Consider the following 25,398-nt stretch of genomic DNA (forward strand, 5'->3'; position numbering starts at 1 on the left):
GTCGAGTGTATATACGTTGCGGTGTTGTTTTGCTAAATTAAGGATCAATAAATTAATTGAACAAAAACGTATAAATTGTGGACCGTTATGGTTATACTTTAGAAACCCAAGAAATCCATTTCAACAAGTACAATACCATGGTACCCAATTTACATGAATTTGAATAAAATATAGGGAAGAAAAAATTGCTTTTGGACAAGAACTATCAACATATCCTTATCTTGCGTTTGTGGCCAAGGTTATAACGACACCGAGCACGTTGTTTGGTAGTGCGAGGTATATCTTGTCGCCTGATCGAATTTAGAAAACTCCCTTCAGGCTCTGGGAAACCAACCCAAGGTGCTGGATGTTGGATGTGTGGACTTGGTTAGATCTTGACAACATTGACAACACTGAACTGATGATTGCGCCGGTTAGTGACCATTCTATCCTGGATTCCTCGAGTCGAGAAAGACGCACCACGCTAGATATGAGGTACAGACTAGGGGGGCGTTGCTGATTGAGGGTTAGCTGCATCCCAATAGGAAGTATCCCGTGTCAGGCACACGTACAGAGCATTGGAGACAGCAACATCCGAATTACGAAAACACTTGTAATACTAACCTCGAGCCAACCGCGAGTAATCGGTTACATATTACTAACATAGATAATAAGAAAAATTGTCAAAGTATTGAACTCCCGGCCCCGTGAGGCTAACGCCATATGAGCCTTGATAAAAATATATATTTTGGAAAAAAAAAATAAAAAATTGACAACACACCCGCATTTATTGTTTCCGTGAAGCTATCAATATTCGCTTTAAATCATCAAAAATATCTCAATCTCCCTATATTCCTTCCTCTTCCTCAAGAGTATACATTATCCTTCTGACGTTGAGCCGCATCGCATCAATTGGTTTTCTATCGTATTGATCGTAGAATTGAGTAAAAATGTAAAAATGTAAATGTATTAGAAATAGCAATATAATCTGAAATTTGACTTCAATTAAATAATATTCTTATCTCGTAAAGTCTACAATTTCTAGGGTTGGGCACACAAGCTCTTACTTTAGGGGCGACCTCGAATAAATCGATGTTTTGTTTTTTGCATTTTTTGGAAGCTTATGCCCTAAGAAATGTTGTCCTAAAGGGATCGTTCGATATTCGATTTCATTGGAAAGTTACAGCCAAAAGTATGAAGTCACCTCAAGGGATATAGTATTGCTGTACGAATTTTTTTCAGTTGGTGGCAACACCCCATTGCTTCAGAAACGATACCACCAGCAAGGTACCGATTTTCAGACGCATCCAGCTGTTAGAAGCGTAATAATCATTATTCGTGAGCTCACAAAATGGGAAATAAATCTTCAGATATACCTCAACCAATAACCAAAATACCCGAACACTTCACTTTATTTCTTAGGTTTCGACCTTCCAGACACGGGTCCCCCCTTATGTATACTTCTGTAGACCTTTAATTGAATTGATTTAATATCTATTTACTGTAATCTTTATTTGTCAATTTTCCGATATCTTAACTTTTTTTTCATTTCCTTAAAAAAATAGGTTTTTCTCAATAACATCAACGAACAAAACCCACACAATCAATCATCCTGAAATATATATATATGCACACGACCACCTGAACAAAGGCACGTGACCAGCATGTACATACGATGCACACCGAAATTTTGCCGCTTACTTCCCATCGTTATGCAAACTCCCACGCAATGCGCCGAAACGAAGAGCACCAGAAGTTTGTTTATATCAATAAAGGATAAAAATAACACACTGCTCCTTCGCGAGTAGCGATTCTCTGCTACTGCTGCTGCAGCAGTCCGGCCTTGAATTAGCGATACTATACGTGAAGTGAAGTCCTCCGGAACCGAGTTGAGAAGTGACCCTCTGGCAGTGTAAAACGTGCAAATTCACCCACTCCGCGTGTGGGTCGGAAAAAAAAGTCCGCGAAACAAAACCGAGTGCGAGGATCCTTTTTCTCCGCATGGTACACACGCGTCTAGCTGTCTGGGGTTAGATAGCGCCAAGTCACGCCGACGGATTGATTGTGAAAGCCAGGGAAAAGAACACGAGACCGTGGAGATCTCTCCGAAGTGATAAAAGTTTATTCTACTCAGTGTCTGTTGTAGTTTTTTCCCGCTTTCGGCGTTACGGTTAATTGGAAAGTTTGTTATTTATTCAAAAAACGTAGCAGGAGGTACGTAGTCAATATTCGTTTCGCTTTTCACCTCATAATTGGTAGACGGATGTGTGCGGAGATGCCAGTAGTGACTTCAAGGCATGATTGAGCGAAAAAGCGTGAAATTCTACTTAAAACATCGGTGTGTGCCATATCAATTTGAAATGTGAGAGAAAGTTTTAATTGTGAATTCATGTCTCCGGTGAAAAATCGAGTTGGATTGGTTGAGAAAGCGCCTGTTGGTATGCTTTTTGTTCGGCACATATTTGCTACCAAATTTCGAACGCTGAATGAGTGCGCTCGAATGTATCGTGACAACGTTGTTTCACTTTGCTTGTCATGCTGTGTAGCAGGGTTTGAATGATGTTTTCATTTCCTTTCACACATTTGTTGCACAGGCTTGTCATAGGGTAAAGCGTGAATTGTGGTACCTTTTTCGTAACGTAGGGTTGTCATGAATAACTACCACGAAATGTTACTTCCTTTTTTGCTGTATACCTTTTAGGATGCTATCACAATCCAAATTCCACATGGTTATATTAACCGTTAATTAATGTATAGAGCCATTCCACGAGCAAATCAGCGCCACTATTTGTCAAACTTTGTTAAATTATAAGAAATTTCTAATAAAAATATTTTATAGAATATCGAAGGGGGCATGTTTCGAAAATTTCATTACCGGTAAAACCGGTAAATTACCGGTAAAATAATATTTCAAAATAAAACTATTACCATGAAGAAACGGTTTTTATTGATAATGTTTGTTCTACAAAAAGTTGGTAAAAGTAATACTTAAGGATACAAATAATGTTAATTTTGTCGTCTTCTAATCTCGATCGGATCTCATTAACAAAGTTTCCAGGAGAGGAAAACGCCCGTTCAGAGTACAACCATTGTTATGTATTTGTCTCTGATCCCTCTTTGCGAAAACTCTAGTCCGAGGGTTTTCATCAATCCGCTTATAGACGTTCAGTTTGGGCTGGACGTTGTTACCTTTGTTTATTGCAATTGTCGTTCAAATTTTCCTTGATGCTCAACTGTTCTGTAGGTTCCGCATCGCCCAGTGAATTTTTTTCGTCCTGTTGTCCAGCTACAGAATAAATATCATCATCATCAAATTTGATCAAGTCAGGATCAATTTCAAATCAGAGTTGCCATAATAAAATCTGTGTTTTCAACCTGAAAAAATCTTTTTATCTTAGTTCTTTTCCAGAAAATCTGTATCGATATCGGTATTGTATTTATACGTCTAATTTTTAGCCATAATTTGGGCTTTAGTTATTATACGATTTTGAAGGTAACCACGTAGCGCTAGTAAACATATACATTGTAGTAAAACACAATGCTTCATGAGGTGTAATGATAGTTTAAACAGTTGCATTTTTTCATGTTTGTTTGCATTGCGCAACGTAAATACTCTTATTATAACATATTCTAGAGCACACACAAAAATGTAAGGCTTGCAATGGTAACATACTGGATAACTGTAGATTCAAAAAGTGGATAACTGTCAACGAATGAAAAGGGGACATTAAATTCGCATGAAGCCATGTGTTCATGGTAAGGACAGGTTCTGATAGGAATTTTTATCTATATATATATATATATATATATATATATATATATATATATATATATATATATATATATATATATATATATAAATGGATTCCTGTCTGTCTATCTGATTCTTATGGACTCGGAAACTACTGAATCGATCGACATGAAAATTGGTATGTAGGGGTTTTTGGGGTCGAGGAAGGTTCTCATGATATTTCCAGACCCCTTCACCCTCTCTAAGGGGGGGGGGGGCTGTCATACAAATGAAACACAAATTTTTTCATAACTCGAGAATTAATCAAGCAAACTAAATCAAATTTGGCATGTGGAGGTTAGGGTATAAAAAACAGGAAGTGGGTTATATCTATGGTATAACCGCAAGGGTGACGTAGGACTATCGTTGATTTAGAGATCATTTGTTTGAAGTTGAATCTAAATCCATTCTGAATGAATGAATGAATATTTGGGAGACTTCGAAAACGAGAGCGTTACGTTGGAGGCACAAGGTTTTATGCATCCAATATAGGATACGAAAAACCTTGTTCTGAAGAATAATCTTCAGAAGCTAACCTGCTAACTATTCATGATTGACAAATCACAAACCCAAATGTATTATATGGATATTTTATGGATAGAAAACATTAAAATAAACTCTTTCGCTTGAATGTAATTTTCAATTCCAAGGGGAACTGGCAGATTATTTTCCAGTAACGATTAGATATTTCCACATTTTCCTCGATACTGGAAGCCCACCAGTGGTTAATACTAACTCGATAACCACCTGTTAATAGTACTTGATTGAAAAATATTTGGTCACAGTGTTACATGAATAGAAAACATTCAAATAAACTCTTTCACATGAATGTATTTTTAAATTCCCAGAGGAACTGGCAGATTATTTTCCATAAATGATTAGATCTTTCCGGAACTTTCTCGATGCTGAATGGCATCCAAACAGAAAGAATTCCGCGCGTGTATGTGTGTAGCGATGTCTTCCCGGGGAACCGTTTGTGGCATCACTCTCCTCCTGATGGATTCCCTTCTAGCCTAAGGTGCACAAACAGGCTCTTGGTGACACCGTTCATCCGCGCTTTCATGATAAATGAAGAGCTTCACCACAACAGCGACAACATGCTCCAATCGCTGTTCAATTAGAACTGAGTGGATTTCCGAGCGGCGCTCGCTTATATACCGATTGGTGATTTCAATAGCCTGTTTTGAAAGCAATTTTAAGACTATTGAAACAAGTTTTTGGATCAAAAAGTAACAAGTATAGAACGCGTAGACATTTTATCTTTCGAATGAAGTGTTTATCATACCATTTCGTTCAGTTGTTTAGGAGCTATTAACGCTCAAAATCTCGGTCTCCGGCGTAACGCTTTCGTTTTCAAAACTTTGATTTTACACCCCGGTATAGAAATGAAAGACGTAGTCCTACGTCAAAAATATTTTTACGGTGGTTAGACTCTCTTTAAAGGGGGGGGGGAGCTGCCTTACAAATGAAACACAAATTTCTGCAACACTCGAGAATGAATCAAGTAAATGAAACCAAATTTGGCATGTGGAGTTTTTAGGATGCAAAAAATGTTTCTATGGTGGTTAGATACTCCTCCCCCTTCTCTTAGAGGGGGGCTGACATACAAATGAAAAACATATTTCTTCATAACTAGAAATCAAACCAAGCAAATGGAGCCAAATTTGACATTTGAAGATTTTAGGGGGCACGAAACGTTTCTATGGAGAATGGACACTCCTCCCCCCTCTCTAAGGGGACAAGAGGGGAGGGGTCTGTCTTATTTCTATCATATTTTCTGTATCAAACTTTTATTCCATGTAACGGAGAAACATGTTATTTGCAAGTGTTTGAAAAATCTTGAACGATAATTGTGTCTGAAAATAATCTGATATTATAATGATGAGTTTTGATAGAAGTACTAGGAATTTTTTAGCAAAAGGTAAATTCAACGGGGTCGATTAGAAAATCAATCAATGAACAGTTTTGCGATTGGACTCATGAACTTGCGCTTAGTAAGAAAACGTGAATGTTTGAAAGTATTGATTTTTTTAATTGCTATTGATAACAAAAAAACAAATTTTGGGTGGGACGAAGTTTGCCGGGTCAGCTAGTGCTACATAAATTAATCGGTATTGTTTTTGATTAAAACTAAATGTTGTTGAATCACTAATGTCGGGCAAGAGCCCAACATGGATTTCGGATAAAATGAAGTTTATACTTCCGAGGTTGAATCTAGACTGGTCTATTTTATTTCTTAAATTTACAGAGTTTGGCATGGTCTGGATTTTCTTGCCTTCGTGTGCATTTGATGCTTGGTGCTTGGTAAGCACAAAATGTGCTCCTCTGCATGGGTGGCCCGCGACGTCCGCTCAAACAGCGCTCGCATGGTCCAGGCGGTTTCTCCGCTGCGCCCCTTCCAGTTGTTGTAGTCGCTTGGCGTTCCTCCGCCAATGGTAGATGATGATGGCTATTATTATCGCCACGATAAATGCACAGAATAGGACGCGACATCGTGCATGGTGATTGAATTTCCAACTTTGTCACTGCCGAACATTGTTGTGTTTAGATTACGGATGATTTCTTGGAACTCGCTCTGTTCCATACATCGTAGTGCGTTTTATTACGCCTCGGAGGGCCGATAATTGCTGATGCAGGTCTCCATCGTGTGAACATTATTTCTTAGTTGTCAGCAAAATGCCTACGTAGGCCATTGATTCACCGGGTCGTTACCCATTCCGAGGGTGAGAACTTCCAGGTATGTTTTCATTTATATTAACATTTTTTGAACTTTTATTGTTCAACCGTTTACCAATCATTTCAGCAGTAGTTATTTGTCTACTCTTATCCAGTTCAATACCTGTATCAACACCTTCAACTCACACGAAGATTTTGTGGGTTCTATAGATTCTGCTCAAAATTTCCAAAGTCTAATCCTGCGTCCTTAGATTTGATGTATTGCTCTGGGCATATATTATCCAAAGAGTAAGATAAAAAGTTCTAGTTTCCTAGTTGATCTGAGTAAATTTAATAGCAAAACGTAGTTCAAAATAAGTAAAATAGATCTGCTCATCGAGTCGTTCAAATGATGTAAAATTCGATTCGCTGTTTGGTTTCGTATTGAACTTGAAAATTAAAGAACAGGTTCAGTTCGTTGAACATCCGCAGACTGCGTTCAACGACGGATTCCAGTGAGAGCAAGCTTGTTGCAGATAAATTCAGATTATTAAATGATTTGAGCTCTACCATTTGCTGAATTGAGTTGAACTCAATGCAACTCGATAGATCTATAGAATGTATCTTTCATCTGGAACTTATTTTCATGAAAACTTCAAACGACAATCGCTAAAATTTTTAAAATTCCCAGTTCGGTAGACTCATCAATTATGATTGAAGAGTCCGAATTTTCAATTTTCTCCAAAGGAATAGTTTTCAATGTTCGGATTGTTAGAATCCCTAACCAGGTTGCCTGCCTCATTTGTGTAGACCGCAATGCCTGTTCCTAACATTGCACAATGAATCAGGAGATGCATTTAAGTGGAAATTAGCATTTAGAGCTCGACAGTTATTCTCTAGACAAAAACTGTCTTCGACAAAGTTTTTTTTTTATTAAATTCGTTTATTTTTACAGGCTCAGTTACATAAGTTTAAAGGAGCCGAATTCTTAATTATATTTTTATTACTATACATAAACATTTTCTAAATCTAAGGTAAGTAAGGTAGAAAACCGATTACTCGCGGTCTACTCGAGTTTAGTAGGGTGACATATTTGTTCAGGAAAAGGATGGGATATAAGGAAATTGTTACAATAATGATAATCTCACACACTCAATTCTTAAATCTATTCGTATATCTATTGTGTATTTACATTTCAACTTATTCTACTGTTTGTAGCAAGGGGACACCAATTGCACGCAAAGGATATAAGGATATAAGGATAATCACACACGAACATCGATAGCTTTAAGGAAAATATAGATTTGGGACATGTAATCAAGGTCTAACCGAGCCAACACATCTCTCACCGGCACATTGGGCTGTCTTCCTCTAGCCCTGAGGGAGTTTTCTAAATTCGATCTGGCGACAAGATACAACTCGCACGATCAAACAACGTGCTCGATGTCGTGGTAACCGTGGCCACAAACACAAAGATTGCTGTCGGCAAGATTAATACGAAAGAGTAGCGCGTCTAACGAACAGTGGTTGGACATGAGTCGGGAGAAGGTGCGAATAAAGTCTCGACTCAAGTCCAGACTTTTGAACCATGGTTTGAAGCTAACCTTAGGGATAATTGAGTGGAGCCACCGGCCCAATTCATCTTCGTTCCATTTGCGTTGCCATTTAGCGATGGTATTTTTACGGACTAAAGAATAAAATTCATTGAAGGCGATTTGACGCTGATAAATATCGCCTTCAATCGCACCTACCTTTGCTAATGAGTCAGCCCTCTCATTACCCGGAATTGAGCAATGAGAAGGGACCCAGACAAAGGTAATGACATAACAGCGTCTGGTTAAAGCACTCAAAACTTCTCGTATTCTCTCAAGGAAATACGGCGAGTGCTTTTCCGGCCTCACTGAACGGATAGCTTCGACAGAGCTAAGACTATCCGTTACAATGTAATAGTGTTCAACAGGTCGTGAGGCGACGCTGTCCAGCGCCCAGTGTATTGCTGCCAATTCAGCAATATACACTGAGCAAGGATACTGAAGACTGTGTGAGGTGCTAAAAAATACGTTGAACACTCCAAATCCTGTGGACTCATTCATAGAGGACCCATCAGTAAAGTACATATTATCGCATTTGATACGCCCATACTTTGCATTAAAGATCGTAGGAACGATCCCCGATAGAAGATAATCTGGAATTCCATGGATTTTCTCCTTCATGAACAGATCAAAATGTACAGAGGAATTGATGTAGTCAGGAAAACAAACACGGTTGGGAATATACGAAGAAGGAACAACCTGCATGGAGATGAATTCATGATATGAACTCATGAATCCAGAGTGAAAATTTAGCTCGATCAGTTGCTCAAAATTTGCGATCACCAATGGGTTCATAACCTTACACCGGATGAGGAACCGAAGAGATAATAAATTGAAGCGATCTTTTAGTGGGAGTACGCCTGCCAAAACCTCGAGACTCATGGTATGCGTTGAGGGCATACATCCCAACGCAATACGGACACAAAGATACTGAATTCGCTCGAGTTTAATGAGGTGTGTTTTGGCAGCTGATTGAAAACAGAAACTGCCATACTCCATCACTGAGAGAATAGTTGTTCGATACAACATTATAAGATCTTCGGGATGGACTCCCCACCAGGTGCCGGTAATTGTACGGAGAAAGTTTATTCTTTGTTGGCATTTTTTACTCAGATACCTAATATGGGCCCCCCAAGTACATTTGGAGTCGAACCAGACCCCAAGATACTTGAATGACATAGCATGAGTGATCGGTTTACCCAAAAGTTGAAGCTTTGGTTTTGCTGGTCTATGCTTCCTAGAAAAAACCACCATCTCTGTTTTCTCCGTGGAGAATTCGATCCCTAGCCCAATGGCCCAGGTTGAAAAATTGTTCAAAGTATCTTGTAAGGGTTCTTGCAGGTCGGATTCGTTTGATCCTACGACAGATACCACTCCATCATCTGCAAGTTGTCTTAAGCTGCAATTTTGTGTAAGGCAATTGTCGATGTCGCTTACATAGAAGTTGTACAAAAAGGGGCCTAAACATGAGCCCTGGGGGAGTCCCATGTAGGAGACCCGGCTTATTCTCGAATCTCCATGAGAAAAGTTCAAATGTTTCTCACAAAGCAAGTTATATAACATATTATTCAATAGAGGCGGCAGTCCCCGAGAGTGTAATTTGTCTGACAAAACCTCTATTGAAACAGAATCAAAGGCCCCCTTTATGTCCAAGAATACTGAAGCCATTTGTTTTTTTTCGGCGTAAGCCATTTGAATTTCTGAAGAAAGCAACGCAAGACAATCATTCGTCCCCTTGCCCCTGCGGAACCCATATTGTGTATCTGAGAGTAGACCATTCGTTTCAACCCATCGATCAAGGCGAAACAAGATCATTTTCTCCAACAATTTCCGTATACAAGACAGCATTGCTATTGGGCGGTGCGAATTGAAGTCGGACGCGGGTTTACCGGGTTTTTGAATAGCTATAACTTGTACTTGTCTCCAATCATCTGGAACAATATTATTCTCCAGAAACCGATTGAATAAATTCAACAAGCGATGTTTCGCCACATCAGGGAGGTTTTTCAACAAGTTGAACTTAATTCTATCCGATCCCGGAGCAGAATTGTTACATGAAAGGAGAGCAAGAGAGAATTCTACCATCAAAAACTTGGAATCAAGATCGCACCTATCTTGTGGTATATCTCGAACAATTTTCTGCACGGGAGCGGAATCGGGACAAACCTTCCGTGCAAAATTAAAAATCCATCGATGTGAATATTCTTCGCTTTCATTCGTTGAAGAGCGATTTCTCATGTTTCGAGCCTCTTTCCATAATTTTTTCATTGACGTTTCTCGTGACAAACCTCCCACGAAATTTCGCCAATAAGCACGTTTTTTCCCTTTGATAAAATTTTTGAACTGATTCTCAAGGGCTAAATACGTTTGAAAATTTTCAGGAGTTCCACGTTTCCGAAAAGCTTTAAATGCATTCGATTTTTCTATTTAAAGCATGGAACATTGGCTATCCCACCATAGATTGGGAGGCCTTCGGCAAATGGTGGAACCTGGGATGGGTTTCGTTTGAGCGCGAACTGCGCTGTCATAGATCAAACGAGAAAGGAAGTTATACTCCTCCAATGGAGGTGCCATTTTCATGTTATCAAAAATAGGGTGACCAACATTTTCGATGAAATAAAAAATCTAACTTTCTTATCTCTATAGATAGAGGTAAACATAGTTCGACAATGTTGTAGTTCCAGTAATTTGAGACATCTTTGTAGAAAACAAAGTTTTTTTTCTATCTCTTGAACTAATCGATATAGTTTCTTTTGCCTAAGTTGCGTTAGGGTCACCATTAAAAAAACTGTTTTTTTTGCTCTAACTCTTATATTTCAAATTCTACATACAAACTGTCTTCGGAAGACTTTTAGAACATACTGATACAAACATTTTCCGATGCAGTACTTGGCAATATCTCAACTTCACTCAAAGTTATTGATATTTCTTCCCAAAAAATACGCTCTCTTCAACTGCTTGTCATTCTTTCTGGGGCAAACATAAAAAATGTTTGTTGATGGAATTTGAAAGAAAAAATTTCACTCTATATAATATATGATTTTCAAGAATATGTTATTTTTTGTATTTGAGTAAATTAAAATTGAAATCATGGATTTTTGGATGAAAACCCATCAATAACATTCAGCAGGATTAAGATATTGACGAATTCTGCATCGCAAAATATTGGTATTGATAAGCTCTAAAAGTCGTACGAAGATACTTTTGATGTATAATTTTAAATATAAAAGTTAGAGTAAAATGACCGTTTTTTCATGGTTACCCCAATGTAACTTAGTTAAAATACAACCTTGTGGGATATATTTATTCTTTAGACAAAAATTGTCTTCAACAAAGTTGTTACATATGATAGAGCGCTCATTTTAATGTTATCAAAAATAGGGTGACCAAAATTATCGATGAAATAAAAAATCTAACTTTCTTATTCTTATAGATAGAGATGAACATAGTTCGACAATGTTGTAGTTCTAGTTATTTTGAAGAACTTTGTAGAACAAAGCTTTTTATATTTTTTAATATAATCGCTTTTCAGCGCTTTTTTCTTAAGTTGCATTAGGGTGACCATGAAAAAGCGTGTTTTTTGCTCTATCTTTTATAGGGTAAATGATCTTGGTTTGTCCAGTCGAAAATATGATCATGGTTTGCCCACTTTTTTGAATGCTCTAATTCAGCGCTCCTGTGTCAAATATGGCCTTCGAATGTTTCGAAACATATAAATGAAATTGCCTTTTACATGATTTATAGTAGTTTGATAGTATATTTTTACGAAATCACATGTTTTAAAGGATTATAAAATACACCTTCTATTTGTGTCAATGCGCCCCTCATTCGAGCTAACTTTTAATCGATCACCAGATGATTATTTGGCACGTATTCAGTCCTTTTCTGGATTACAACACTTATAAATATTGTAAACATCATGCTTGCTCGCCATTTGTATCGGATTTACATAGCTAAACCATTAAATTAACGCATTTTGATGAACTCAATTCTGATCATGAGTTGTCCAATTTAATAATGTTGTTTTGTCCACATGATTTCTATGGCAACCGCTTGGCGCGCTGCAGTTTGTTTATGTTTGTTTGTGGTGTGCTTCGCGCATAGCAGAAGTATGGTTTTTCTGTGTTGATTGTGTTGAGGTGAACACTTCTAAAATGCCCAAGAAAAGGCAATATTCTGAAGAAAGCCTAAATTATGAATGAATCAATATGATGACAGTAAACTCAAGCAATGATAAATGCAACATCTAATTGTGAATTCGAATGTTTTCATTCAAAAATGGAGATTTCTAAAACCGGACAAACCATGATCATTTTTTTGGGCAAACCATGATCAGAGGTGGTCAAACCATGATCATAATTCTTCTTTAAGGAAAATCGTTAAAAAACATAAAAATTTGAATAATTTCAACACCTTATGGTAGTATTAGCAACTAGAGACCTGGGGCTTTACCACAAACCCAAACTCGTATCGTTTATGTGTGATTTTCATAAAGAAAAATCGATTTGCATTTACTAGTTGCGTAAAAACACCCCAAATTGGGCACACCAAGATCATTTACCCTATTTCGAATTCTACATCAAAGCTGTAGTGCTGTAGCTGTAGTGAGTGAACTCTGCTCTTTCAAATTCCGCCAGTAAACTTTGTTTATGTTTGCCCCAGAAAGGATGGCGAGCGATTGAAGAGAGCGTATTTTTTGGAAAGTAATATCAATAACTTAGAGTGAAGTTGAGATATTGACAAGTTCTGCGTAGAAAAATGTTTGTATCAGTATGTTCTACAAGTCTTTCGAGAACGCTTTGTATGTAGAATTTGAAATATAAAAGTTAGAGAAAAAAAACAGTTTTTTTAATGGTGACCCTAACGCAACTTAGAAAACAGGTGGTATATCGGTTATTTCAAGAGATAGAAACATTTTTTATTCTACAAAGATGTCTCAAATAACTGGGACTACAACATTATCGAACTATGTTTACCTCTATCTATAGAGATAAGAAAGTTAGATTTTTTATTTAGTCGAAAATGTTGGTCACCCATTTTTAGCAACAATGAGCGCTCTATCATATGTAACAACTTTGTCGAAGACAGTTTTTGTCTAGAGAATAACTGTCGAGCTCTAAATGCTAATTTCCACTTGAATGCATCTCCTGGACCATTGTGCATTGACTATACCGATTGTTCCGTGTTGAAGAAACGCCTTATCTTGTGTTTCGGTTTCAGATCGAGCAGCGTTTTTTGAACTGAAGTTCGGAGGTCGTAGAATCGGCGGAACACTGCCGGTTGTAATTTTGCGATCTTACTTTGGTTCTCGAGTCATATTTCAAAGCGGCATAAAGACAAATATTATTTATGGTGTAAAAATTAAAATTACCGGTGATGGAATATGACACGGTATTACCGATAAAACCGGTTAATAATCCCTAGTCTGAACCTAGGCGCCCGGACGGGATCTTGACATACGACTGTGATTGTGCGTTGTAATTGCATTTGAATTGAGCTTTTTCTTTGTTCAAAATCTGTATTTTTTTATTTTTTTTTGATACATCAAATGGAAGCCCTGAAAACCCCGTTTCTTTTATAAGCTGGTTAGATGAGATGGCGAAAGTTCGGAACCATATTCTGTTCAAAAATATACATTCCATTAAAGCACACACACACACACATACATGTCAAAATCGTTACGATCTACATAAATAAAAACCTAAGTCAAACAAATATATGACGACAGAAATGTATTATGGATAAAAATAGAATTTTCTCCTTCGATGCAACGTTGTCCGCAACATTGTTTGTAGGAGGTTGTAATAACTTTATAGCCATCAGTGATCTCTTGGGAAGTTCGTGTAGCTACTGTAGTGAAATGATCTCATTGCGTGCTGGGTTCTGTTTATGTATAGGAAAGGGAAAAGAAAATGAGCTAGTGCATTCGAGGAAGTGAAACGGGCTTCTAAGGAAGACATACATATATTAAAATCGCAACTACTGATGCTATCGTAATCTGATATGCGTGAGTATACCTATTCGAGCCTCTAAATTAGCAGCCAGTTAAATTCTTGATTTGCATTTTTTACATTACCAAACAACATGTCTGATCTCATGATATCTTGGACCAATTGCATAAACTGTTGGTAGTAAGTTAGTATCGTATAGGACTATACGATAAAAACATGAATTGATTTGATGAAAACACGAATTGATTTGACTACATTCAATACAACAACTAATAAATGCCTATTACCAGAGAATAGAGAATAATTCGTAATACGCATCTATTAACATTGTGAACTAACGCCCGAATGTTGGCAAAAAGATTGCTAATTGCGGCTCTACTCTCCGTAGCTTCGCTTCGACTAGAAGTGGTTCGGCAGTCGCCGCCAACAAAAAGTGACTTGACTAGAAAATGAATTGACTAGCGTTGACAGTCAGTGGTTATTTTAACTGACGCGACTAATGAATACAAATCTGCCTATTCATTCAACTGACATCAATCCACACTTCCATTTTCCCCTGACACTAATTTTAAACCCGCGTACGCAATCTTATTTTACGTCCATATAAAGGGGAACGAAAAGGGGCTGTCCACATACCACGTGGACAACTTTAGGGTGAGTAGGGGGTAAGAAAAGGTCCACGCTTGTCCACGAAGATTTTTTTTAAATACAACCACCTATACATTCAAAATGAAATTAATTAACACATATTCAAGAATTTCAAAACTCCCTATTTATCAAAAAACGGATTGAGCCACCTGAGAGAACTGCCCGGTCAAACGTTCATATATTTTTTCTCATATCATTGACCTTCAGTGAAATCTGTATTGTAAAAATATTTCACGTAAACTGTGAATGACCAAACTATTTCCTATGATCGAACTTCTGTAGTTACGGGGTATGCATAGACCCTTACAGTCCAAAACTAATTAAAATTAAACAATCCATATCATGAAATCGTAACCATTATGAGTTGAGATTTCATGATATGAGTAAATGATTTTTCATCAAATATAATTTTCTATACATTTTGTTATATCTCGAGAACAGCTAGTCTTAGGATGATAATGTCTGTATAGTTTTTCATAAAGAATTGCGTGTGAAATCATTTTTATAAAGTATTTTAAATTAGAAATTTCTACGAATCAATATTTATATTTGTATGAGATTGCTCATACATCACTAGTCACTAGAACGTTGTTGAACTTTTCTTGAGCCTAATTTTATGTCTTGAACTGACTAAAATTCAGAAAGTACACTACTTAGAATAATTATGCTGCTCATTTGAAAGATTAGAGAATTTTGCGTTGAATGCAGTTGTAGTACATTTAAATTAATGAAACCAAGTAACTTTTAGATGTAGCGAAACGAACAAATTTAAAATATTGTGTTTTTGTTAATTTTTCAAAAGTGCATGATAAAATGGATTGTTTTTATCGACTGAATTAAAGCTTTCCAACCACTCTACAATCCCTTCCTTGACACCACACTGTTATCCTCCTATAGACCCATTCCATGAGGTTATGCACCAGAGAACCAAATTTCAAATCTAGTTTTAGGCGAAAATTAAAAACGTTATTTGAATCAGCACTAGTTATATCATAAATTTTTTGTAACAAATTTATTTTTTATGCACCAACCTTTAAGTGAGACGAGTTTAAAAAACTACATAATTATAATTAAAATATTTTAGGTTTTCACTTTTTTCATATTTCTTGAGATATCTCTGAACATGCTTAACCAAACTTCAATGTCTATATACCATTGAATACGTGATTCAATGCTTGTTTGAAGAGCCGTGAGTAGACCTACGTTGCATTTTGTAATTCATGAGAAACAAGCATTTGAAAAACAGGTATTTTGAAGCGTTGTCACGTCACAAAAAAAGAGCATTTTTTAGTTTACATAGGTTCAAACATTTTTATACTTGGGTTTCTCTGAGCAAACAATGAAGGTCAACAACCCACAAAATTTGGTTGAGATCGATCCACAAATAAGGGAGTATCAACTGTCTCCAGAAGTTGTTGTCACGTCACGCAAAGTATACGATCCATTCCAGTTTCCAACAAGAATCATCAGTTGGAGAATATTTTATAGTTAGATTGGCTTGTTGTCAGTCAAATGCTTTTGTGACGTGGCAACACCTGACTTTTTGCTGTTTCGGACTGTTGATCATTAACGATTATATTAATTAATAACAGTTCCGTTTCAAAACATACAAATGATCTTTCTCCTATATTTTCTAAACAATATATGAACGTAGATTTCATAATATAAGATATAATCTCATTCCAACTCCCGGTTTGCTGATGGTAGTATTGAATGCTGAAAAAATATGAAAAACCCATACGATTTGGGCTTACCAGTGGAAGTCGAATATCGTATTCCGATGCCATTTTGAAATCGAGGATGGTGACTTCCGGTTCGTTAAAAACGGATATAAAAGACCGGGAATGACATGAAATCCCACAATACGATCGTGAATGGTAATGTCGGCATATATCCATGGGTGTGCGAAGAGGAATAAAAAAAGAATAATGTTTGATAGTGAGAGATAGGATTGAGGTGAGAGGGAGATAATGTTTGAGTGGAAAGAACTTAGCCTTAGAGCGACGTGTGTGGAGTTCTACAAAGAAAGTGCACTTAAAAATGCACACACAAACATCAACGATCAACGATCAACGATCAAAGTCAACGTCAAAGTCAAAGTTATCTTCAACACGCAAACATTAACATACAGGCATACAAAGAGTTTATCAAAAGTTTCTGATAGTAAAATCAAATGCGTTCCGCCTGTAGTGAGCGCTACTCGATGAACCACTATTGTGCTAGCCATTGATGACAAGCGCCAGAGTAAACGTGTTAAACAATCACGATATAAAAACTGGAGGTCGGTGCAGGACCACCCCGATTCTTCCCAAATAAAGACATACCGTGTATTACAGGAAACAGGTAGATTCAATGCATATAGCTTATTTTGATGAACATACCATAAACAATTAAAACTGCCTTGTTTCACAATGTTTCACAATCTAAAAGAACATAGAACTCATTTTGCGCACAGGTCTAATATATTTCTTCTCTGTTTATGAAGGAATGAAAACGTAAAATGGCACTAAAACGTTAGAATGAAGAGAGCAAATTGTCTGCGTTATGACACCTTTCATTTGACACTATTGAAAATTCAGTAGAAAATACCGTTCCTGAGACACAAAGGACCACCGGTTGCGTTAGGACCACCTTTCCCTATAGGATGAACTTTTGGAAGGGGAAGGGAAGATCTCAGAGGAAAGTAAACAGTATTCAGAGTAATAAAAAACATAAAAAATAGTATATCGCTCGCTACAATACGGTAAAATTCTTATTTAATACAACTTATTGATTGTGTGACGTGACAACGCTTCGTGGAGACTGTCTATTCGCACAGAGCGCGTTGTCACGTCACAAAATGCCATCAAAATGCATGTTCCTGCGAGTTTTTTGAAAAACTGAGTATACAGGAATCTACGTTCATCTTTCATTGACAAATCATAGAACAAAGTTTATTTGTATGTTTTGAAACGGAACTGAAAATACAACATTAATGCTCAAAAGTCGGAACCCGCAAAAAGACAGGTGTTGTCACGTCACAAAAGTATTGGGCTGGCAAGCACATTCAACTGCAAAATATTCTCCAACTAAAGATTATTGTAGGATATTTTCTCAATTTCACTTTAAAATCGTTTACCGTTTTTAGTGAGTCAAACCGTTGTCACGTCACGCTGGAATGGGTCTATATCTTATCCTGTATATCTTCCACTAATTTGAATGTTTCACAACAGAATTTTATTTGTGATATATTGTGATAAGCAGCGTACTTCTCTAGTTAAAGTCAGTTTAAGGTAAAAACCGGTCTCGAGGAAAAGTTCAATAGTTCTTTCGTAGTTGAGATTTGACCACAAGCGTGGAAGATTTTATATGATCTTCTATCAGCTAAATATTCCGACATTTCCTGTGACCGATCGTATTCCGAAGTGGGCAAATAACTAAACTCGACAAAAAATAAAAATAGAGGAGCAAAATGCGACATCGAACATTTAGAGTGATTTTTGAAACGCTATAACTCTGTTATAAAATAATGCATTCGTCAAGGCCACAACTGGACCTTGTATAAAATATTTTCAAGTTTGCGGTGGGCATATTCGATTATCGATTTGTTGTGCGGTCATTATTTCATGAAATATTCCTAATTCAAAATTAAAGGATAATTTCCATTCGATAGAGAATACCTCTGTAGTAAATAGTTCTACTGAAACTTTCTATGAACCAAATGGAAGCAAAACAATCAGGTTGATTGGATTGCTATTGTGCATTCATTTTCAAAATCTATAGAAACTTTGAAAGCAAACAAAAAACGCTTTATCTTTTCTTACAATGTCTTTTGTCTACAACGCATATACACATCAAACTAAAAACATGTACGTACGATATCCCTGAACTTCATGTCATCATTTGTATCGAAGTTACAGGTGTTGCAAAATCCCTTAAAAAATTCGAACCTTTACTCCTCAATCTTGACAAAGGATCAATAGATATCAGTGCATGCTCCCTATTTAATCTTTTCTTTTCTTGAAATTATTTTTAATTGATAAAAACTAATGCATGCATATAAAACTGTTCTGTTCGTTTTTGTGCGCTTCAAAAACTCGAAAAGTTCGGCACTGATGGAATACATAAAGGGTGTGTCACATCAAATTGCATCTCGGAAAAAACGCTGTAGAAATTTAATTTTTAGGAATTATATCTTCAGCTTTCGCTTATAATCAGATAAGAGTGTATAGATCACGTTGGCCATGCTTCACTGCCAATTTTTCGTAAATTTGGAAAAATGTCGTCCAACGAAAAAGAGCGTCGTGAATTAATCCTGTGCACTCATTTCGAGAATCCGGAGCTGTCACATCGGGACATCGGTAAGATGCTGGGAATCGTCCAATCCACGGTCAGCAGAGTACTAAAACGATACTTCGAGAACCTAACCATCGACCGGAAGGTGAAGAACGGCAAAAATGGATGCTCCGTCAGTGAAAAAGATCACAAGCGCGTAGTTAAGCAGTTTAGACGTGATTCGAGAAGTTCGGTCCGGGATGTCGCTAATAAGCTGAATTTGTCAAGTTCATTCGTCCAGCGGACCAAGCAGCGGGAGGGCCTGCGTACATACAAGGTTCAGAAGGCTCCTAACCGCGACGAAAGGCAAAACATGGTGGGGAAGACGCGAGTCCGGAAGCTGTACACCGAAATGCTGACGAAGCCGCATTGCCTGGTAATGGACGACGAAACCTACGTCAAAGCGGACTTTCGTCAGCTGCCGGGCCTGTTATTCTTCTCCGCAGAGGACAAATTCAGCGTTCTGGAGGAGATTTGCAAGCAGAAACTATCCAAGTTTGCCAAAAAGTACATGGTGTGGCAAGCGATCTGCTCTTGCGGAAAGCCGAGCGCCCCCTTCGTGATGACCGGCACGGTAAACGAGCAGGTTTACCTTAAGGAGTGCCTACAGAAGCGCTTACTACCACTATTGAAGCAGCACGAGGGCCCGACCATCTTCTGGCCGGATCTCGCTTCGTGCCACTATTCAAAGGACGTGTTGGAGTGGTACGAAGCCAACGGGGTCACTTTCGTGCCAAAGGAAATGAACCCGCCCAACGCGCCGGAGCTTCGCCCAATAGAGAAATATTGGGCGATTATGAAGCAGGCCCTCCGGAAGAACCCAAAAGTTGTCAAATCGGAGGCGGACTTCAAGAGAAAATGGATTTCTGTTCAAAAAAACTACAACCTGATGTTGTACAGAACCTTATGGACGGGGTAAAGAGGAAGGTGCGAGCATACGGGCTTGGGCTCGAAGTATGAATAAAAAGAAAATGCCAAAAGTTGTTTAATAGTTTTTATTTTACTGTCTAAAATTTTCAAAAGGATCGGTCTACTGGGCGAATTTCTACAGCGTTTTTTCCGTGATGCAATTTGATGTGACACACCCTTTATTATGATACAATATGCAATCCACCTCAAAGATTGTTGTTTCTACTGCCAACGCCTCTGGAACCTTTAAGATTTCCAGATTGAATGAGCACACTTCTGAAATTATGCTGTGAATGTAAATTAGTTTTCTAGTATTGAATATGTATTTTATGTGATGGCAGCAGATTTCTTTGAAAGTGTTTAAAAATCGTGAACTAAAATTGTATCTGATAATGGTTTTGAATCCATTTATTTTTATTCGATTGGGATTGCTCAAGATCAATCTTTGGAATTGTATGATTTATATTCGGATGCGGACCGTATTCGTTTTGCTACTCATTTCTCTGTCATAAAACCTCAATGTGCTACAGCGTGGCAGGGTACAGCTAGTCAAATTTGAAACAAAATAAACTTATGGGGAAACCCCGGTCTGAATAATAGCAAAAACATCGTTTTTGTTTTTTGCATTTTTGGGAAGCTTATGCCATCAGAAATGATGTACTAAAAGGATTTTTCGATATATGATTTCTTTGGAAAGTTACAGCCAAAAGTATGAAATCCCCTCAAGGGATACCGTATCGCTGTATGGATTTTCAAGCGCGTTTTTCTCGAAACCATGTCTGCCATACAAATGAAACACAAATTTTTGCATTACTCGAGGATTAATCTAGCAAATAAAACCAAATTTGGCATGTAACGTTACGGAGAAACATGTTATTTGCAAGTGGTTGAAAAATCTTGAACGAAAATTGTGTCTGAAAATAATCTGATATTATGTCGAGTTTTGGTAGAAGTACTAGGTAGAAGTAGAAGCACTAGGAATTTTTTAGTAAAAGATAATTTTAAAGGGTAGATTAGAAGATCAATCACTGGACAATTCTGCGATTGGACCCATGAACAGCGCTTAGTAAGAAAACGTGGGTGTGATAACGCAAAATAAATTTTGGACGGGACGAAGTTTGCCGGGTCAGCCAGTTTACCATATAAACGTTTCGTGCCCCCTAGAACCTTCACATGCCAAATTCGGCTCCATTTGCTTGATTAGTTTTCCAGTTATACAGAAATTTGTGTTTCATTTGTATGGGAGCCCCCCTCAGAGAGAGAGGAGAAGTGTCGATTCACCATAGAAACGTTTCGTTCCCCGTAAAACCTCCACATGCCAAATATGGCTCAACTTGACTAGTTCTCGAGTTATGCAGCAATTTTTGTTTCATTTGTATGGGAGCCCTCCTTTAGAGAGGGGGGGAGGAGTGTCGAACTACCATAGACACATTTATCGATCCCTTAAACCTCTATATGCTTGATTAATCCTCGAGTAATGCAGAAATTTGTGTTTCATTTGTATGCCCGAAACCACCCCCCAAACTATGTCTCAAACTATCATGAAAACCTTCCCCGACCCCAAAAACCCCTACATACCAATTTTCATGTCGATCGGACAATCAGACAGACAGAAATATTTTTATATATCTGGGAGCTCGTCCTCGCGTTACTCAAGGCGCCTAGAAGTATATCCTAAGGTGGGCCAACTTGCTAAAAGCACTCTGCAGCCATCTTGGAAGTCTACTGTGTTTTGTACGCTAGTGCCGAAGCTCGATCCTGATCAGTCTGTCTCTTTCACGCTTTGAGCAAATAATTCCCCTTCTGCTTTCTTCCGTACTGTTTTCATATACCGCTCCCCTAACCAACTTAGTGACGAAACGGCCTCACCTAGTACTATAGACCCGTCTTGGCGTTAGTATTAGTAAATAGCGTGCAAAATAGCGCACACACACTGCACGCTATTTTATACGTATGAGTAATTTTCGTGTTTTCGTGTTCGATACAAAATAATCTAGCTCACCTGTAGCGTATCTCAAATCACGTTGAACTCAAACATCGATGCAGGCACATGTACATGGGAGAGAGAAAGAGAGGAACGAATTCGTTTCGGGGGAAGTCACTTCAAAATGCAATGAGGACAATTGAACTGGGAAGAATGAAATGATATAGTAGTAGAGGGAGATATCGACTTAACGCCCGGCTGACTGTTTAGTTGTTTTGGCGGAGAAACTGCGTGAAGAAGCCAAAAGTCATTACTAACTGAATACGGATATAGTCAGTCAGATAGTCAGCTGACTATCTTCAGTTGACTTTGACTATGCAGAGCCCTGGTCCTATGTAAAAAATAATAGGAGAGAATTGCCTAAAAATTAATGTCAAGAATGTTCAATTTTAATGAGTCTAGTGGAACTAATTGGGTTTAAGTTTCTAACACATTTATTTTTTAACACAAAATAAGTTAATGATAAGAAATTTTCATTACATATTAGTAACAATTCTTATCACTTCGATTTGTTGCCAACTTTTTGAAGTTATCATATTGAGTTGTTTGATTCTTTACAACTCTATCCAGCTCATTTTAACCCAATTCATTGGAACCCGTCAACAGTAACTTCTCTACTTTTTCTGTTGATAATAAATTCAATAATGTCGAGACAGTTTTGACATTTTTCTTTTGTTCGGTACATAAATCCAAATATATCAATATACTTCCAAAGTTTTTACCTTAAATCTTTATATAATTAATTAAGAATTTTCCATCGAAATATTTCTTTGTACTTGCACTGTGGTCATGCGTGTTCTAGACATGTTATTCGGCATAGAATTCTCAACTCAGTACTACTAATAAAAATGACGCAAGTAATACTTACGTTGAAAAGGCTGTAGTTCCACTGGGAACGTAAGTGCCATCCAAGAAGAAGAAGAAGCAAAAATATCTTCCGGTTAGACGTCGAATATCCATTTGCTTATGTATACATCTGGAGGTGTACGTGATGTCTTGAATTGTTCTCTTAGAAATCGAAACAATCCTTCGGGACAACTCAATATTATTGAACGTATAATACTTTGTCTGCATCATTATACAACTGCCTTTGAACAACAATGCTTATGCTTATGATAACTATTATAACTATGCATAAAAATATTACTTAACTTAGTACGTAGTAACAAACATTAGGGGAAAAAACTGTATCTAATCGAAAATCTAGAAGAAATACCTAATCGGAAATTGATGCAACGATTTTGCTCGCTTCGACAAATCCATAAATAGATATGAAAATATGTCACTCTTTTCCGATTTTCTCTTTTCGTGTTTCTTTTCAGCAACCTTCCACGGGTTAAACAATTCTACAGCGAACTGATCAAAACAACGACCACCAGCTCCCCGTCGTTAATTCACCGTGCGCTACCCCCTCTGTAACCAAAACAGTTGAACAGCCGCCCTCATGAACAGGTCCCGCTCGGTGCCCCCCGGCGGCCAGGCGCAACAATCCGTTGCCAAGCTGGTCTTTGCCAGCGGCACCGGTGGCGGGGGTCGCGGTGCTCTAGCAACGGGTCTAAATGCACGAGGTACGATGATAATGAAAAGCGTTTCGATTTTCCTCGCCAGTGGCAGACGGGCCTCCGGAGTGTCAAGAGAGCGGACCAAATCCGGCGACCGGACGACAGTGCGCGGCTGTGTAGCGGCTCGGGATCAGCAACAGCAGCAGCAGCAACCTGGTCGGCACGATTCTCGCAGGAACAAGAAGATACTTGCCAGGATGGATGAGCTCAACGGGAAGCTTAACCCGAAGATGCTGGAGATGTACAAGCGGAGGACGCACTTCTCCAAGTGAGTGTGATGTGAATGTGAATTGAGAGTCTTTTTTTTGCACAGTTTGATGATACTGTCAATATTGGACGAACTTTTGATAAATAATTTGATAAAAAATTTCTAACTGAAGACTATGGGATAAATAGTGAAAAATAAGAGAACGATATCTGTCTTCTGAGATCTTGTTTTCGTTATTTTTAAATACATAACATTACAACTTCGTGCGCATCTATGAAGAAGTACTATGAGCAATCTAGAAATTCAGTGTAAGCTCTGGTTGTGACTGACGGAAATCATGCCCTGTCGTGAACCAAACGCAGTGATTGGTTAAGAAGCTTCAAACATAACGACTTCTGTCGGGAATTTCGAGTGCTGCCCGTATTCAGTTATGAAGGTCCCACTTCTTAGAATTGTATTGGATCATAATTAATAAACATTTTATACAAAACCAGTGAGGTATCAAACATGAACATCTGAGCAATTCCACTCCTAATAACTAAAAAAAAGCCGAATTTGACGTATAAAGGCATGTTCAAAATCATTGATCTTTTTTTTTGTCATTTCCTCTAATAGAGAATCCCGAGCTTGAGGTCACCATTTTCTAGCTGCAATTTATGAAATAGCAAACCATTTGGATGATAGGAATTTGGGGGAATATGATTTGGATGTATTTTGTTCTGTAGAAAATTTAAACATGATATTTCTTTTTTCCAAGGCTTTTTATGTAGAAAATAATTTCGACGTCTTTCCGTTCTATACTGGGGTGTAAGTTCAAAGCTTCGAAAACGAGAGCGTTACATTGGAGAAACAAGATATTGATTGTTAATACCTCTTTGCCGTTTGAACGAAATGGTGGGCCTTATTCCCGTATCCACGTACACTTACGTTCCCACTACGCTTACATCTCACTTCACTTTGTTGTACTCATTCCCGTTTCGTAAAGTGTAAGAATGAACTTCGTGTAGAAAATGGAGTGGATACCAAAATGACCCTGTGTTCATTTCCAATGTCGTTTCCAATGGCGCGTTTACATTAGAGAGATCTATAGCTATAGATGGATTTATTCACACGAAAATAGATATAAACGGGTGAGAACATATATGACACACTTGCTCAAGGTATATATAATCACTATGAATAGAATAAATTCAGGCATATGTAAACGCTGGTGAATTTCTCACTGGTGAGAAATTACTAAAGGTGGATACAGTTCTACTTCAGGTGAATACATTCACCGAAAATATGAATATATTCAGTATATAAGTTCGCGCTAGTGTAAACAGTTGATGCGATTTCTATAAATATCATCATATTTCTTCACATGAATATATCACTAGTCTATACCCACCGCAAGCGAAACGTCAATTGTATTTTGTTTTATCCTCGAGTTGTGTTGATACACCCAGAAAATGGATTACTAAAAAAACTTCCAAATCCTTTGTAATGCAAACAGTAGAATGTTTGTAAAATGAATGTCAGATGCAATACACATCCCTACCAACGATTGATTCATTTTACTTCGCGGTATTAGTAACTTTTACGATTGTCATTACAGGCAACCGCGACGAAAATGAAAATATAACTTTATTAGCCTAACTACCGAGTTGTTAATTGAGTTGCACGGCACTACTTTCCGATATTGATTTCTTCACAAAAGAAGATCGTATTAACTCAGATTCGAGACAGGTAAGTAATGTTCGTGAAAATCAATTCAATTTATGTTCTTTAATTAATATTGATACATATTGGATAGCAATTATTTGT

At 37.7% G+C, this 25,398-nt stretch overlaps 1 protein-coding gene across 2 annotated transcripts in view; it reads left to right on the top strand.

Moving 5' to 3' along the window:
• The first annotated feature begins 1,798 nt into the window (after window positions 1–1,798).
• LOC129763094 (calaxin-like) overlaps window positions 1,799–25,398 on the top strand; it is a 59,634-nt gene continuing 36,034 nt past the window's right edge. Inside the window, exons 1-2 of one of the 2 annotated variants that reach the window (XM_055761873.1) lie at window positions 1,799–2,193; window positions 23,145–23,652. In XM_055761873.1, the coding sequence (XP_055617848.1) occupies window positions 23,267–23,652 (386 nt within the window). In that variant the 5' untranslated portion in view covers window positions 1,799–2,193; window positions 23,145–23,266. The remainder of the gene's footprint in view (window positions 2,194–23,144; window positions 23,653–25,398) is intronic. The other variant, XM_055761865.1, reaches the window with a different exon arrangement.

Source organism: Toxorhynchites rutilus, chromosome 1 (genome assembly GCF_029784135.1).
Source record: "Toxorhynchites rutilus septentrionalis strain SRP chromosome 1, ASM2978413v1, whole genome shotgun sequence".
Classification (NCBI taxonomy): Eukaryota; Metazoa; Arthropoda; class Insecta; order Diptera; family Culicidae; genus Toxorhynchites; species Toxorhynchites rutilus.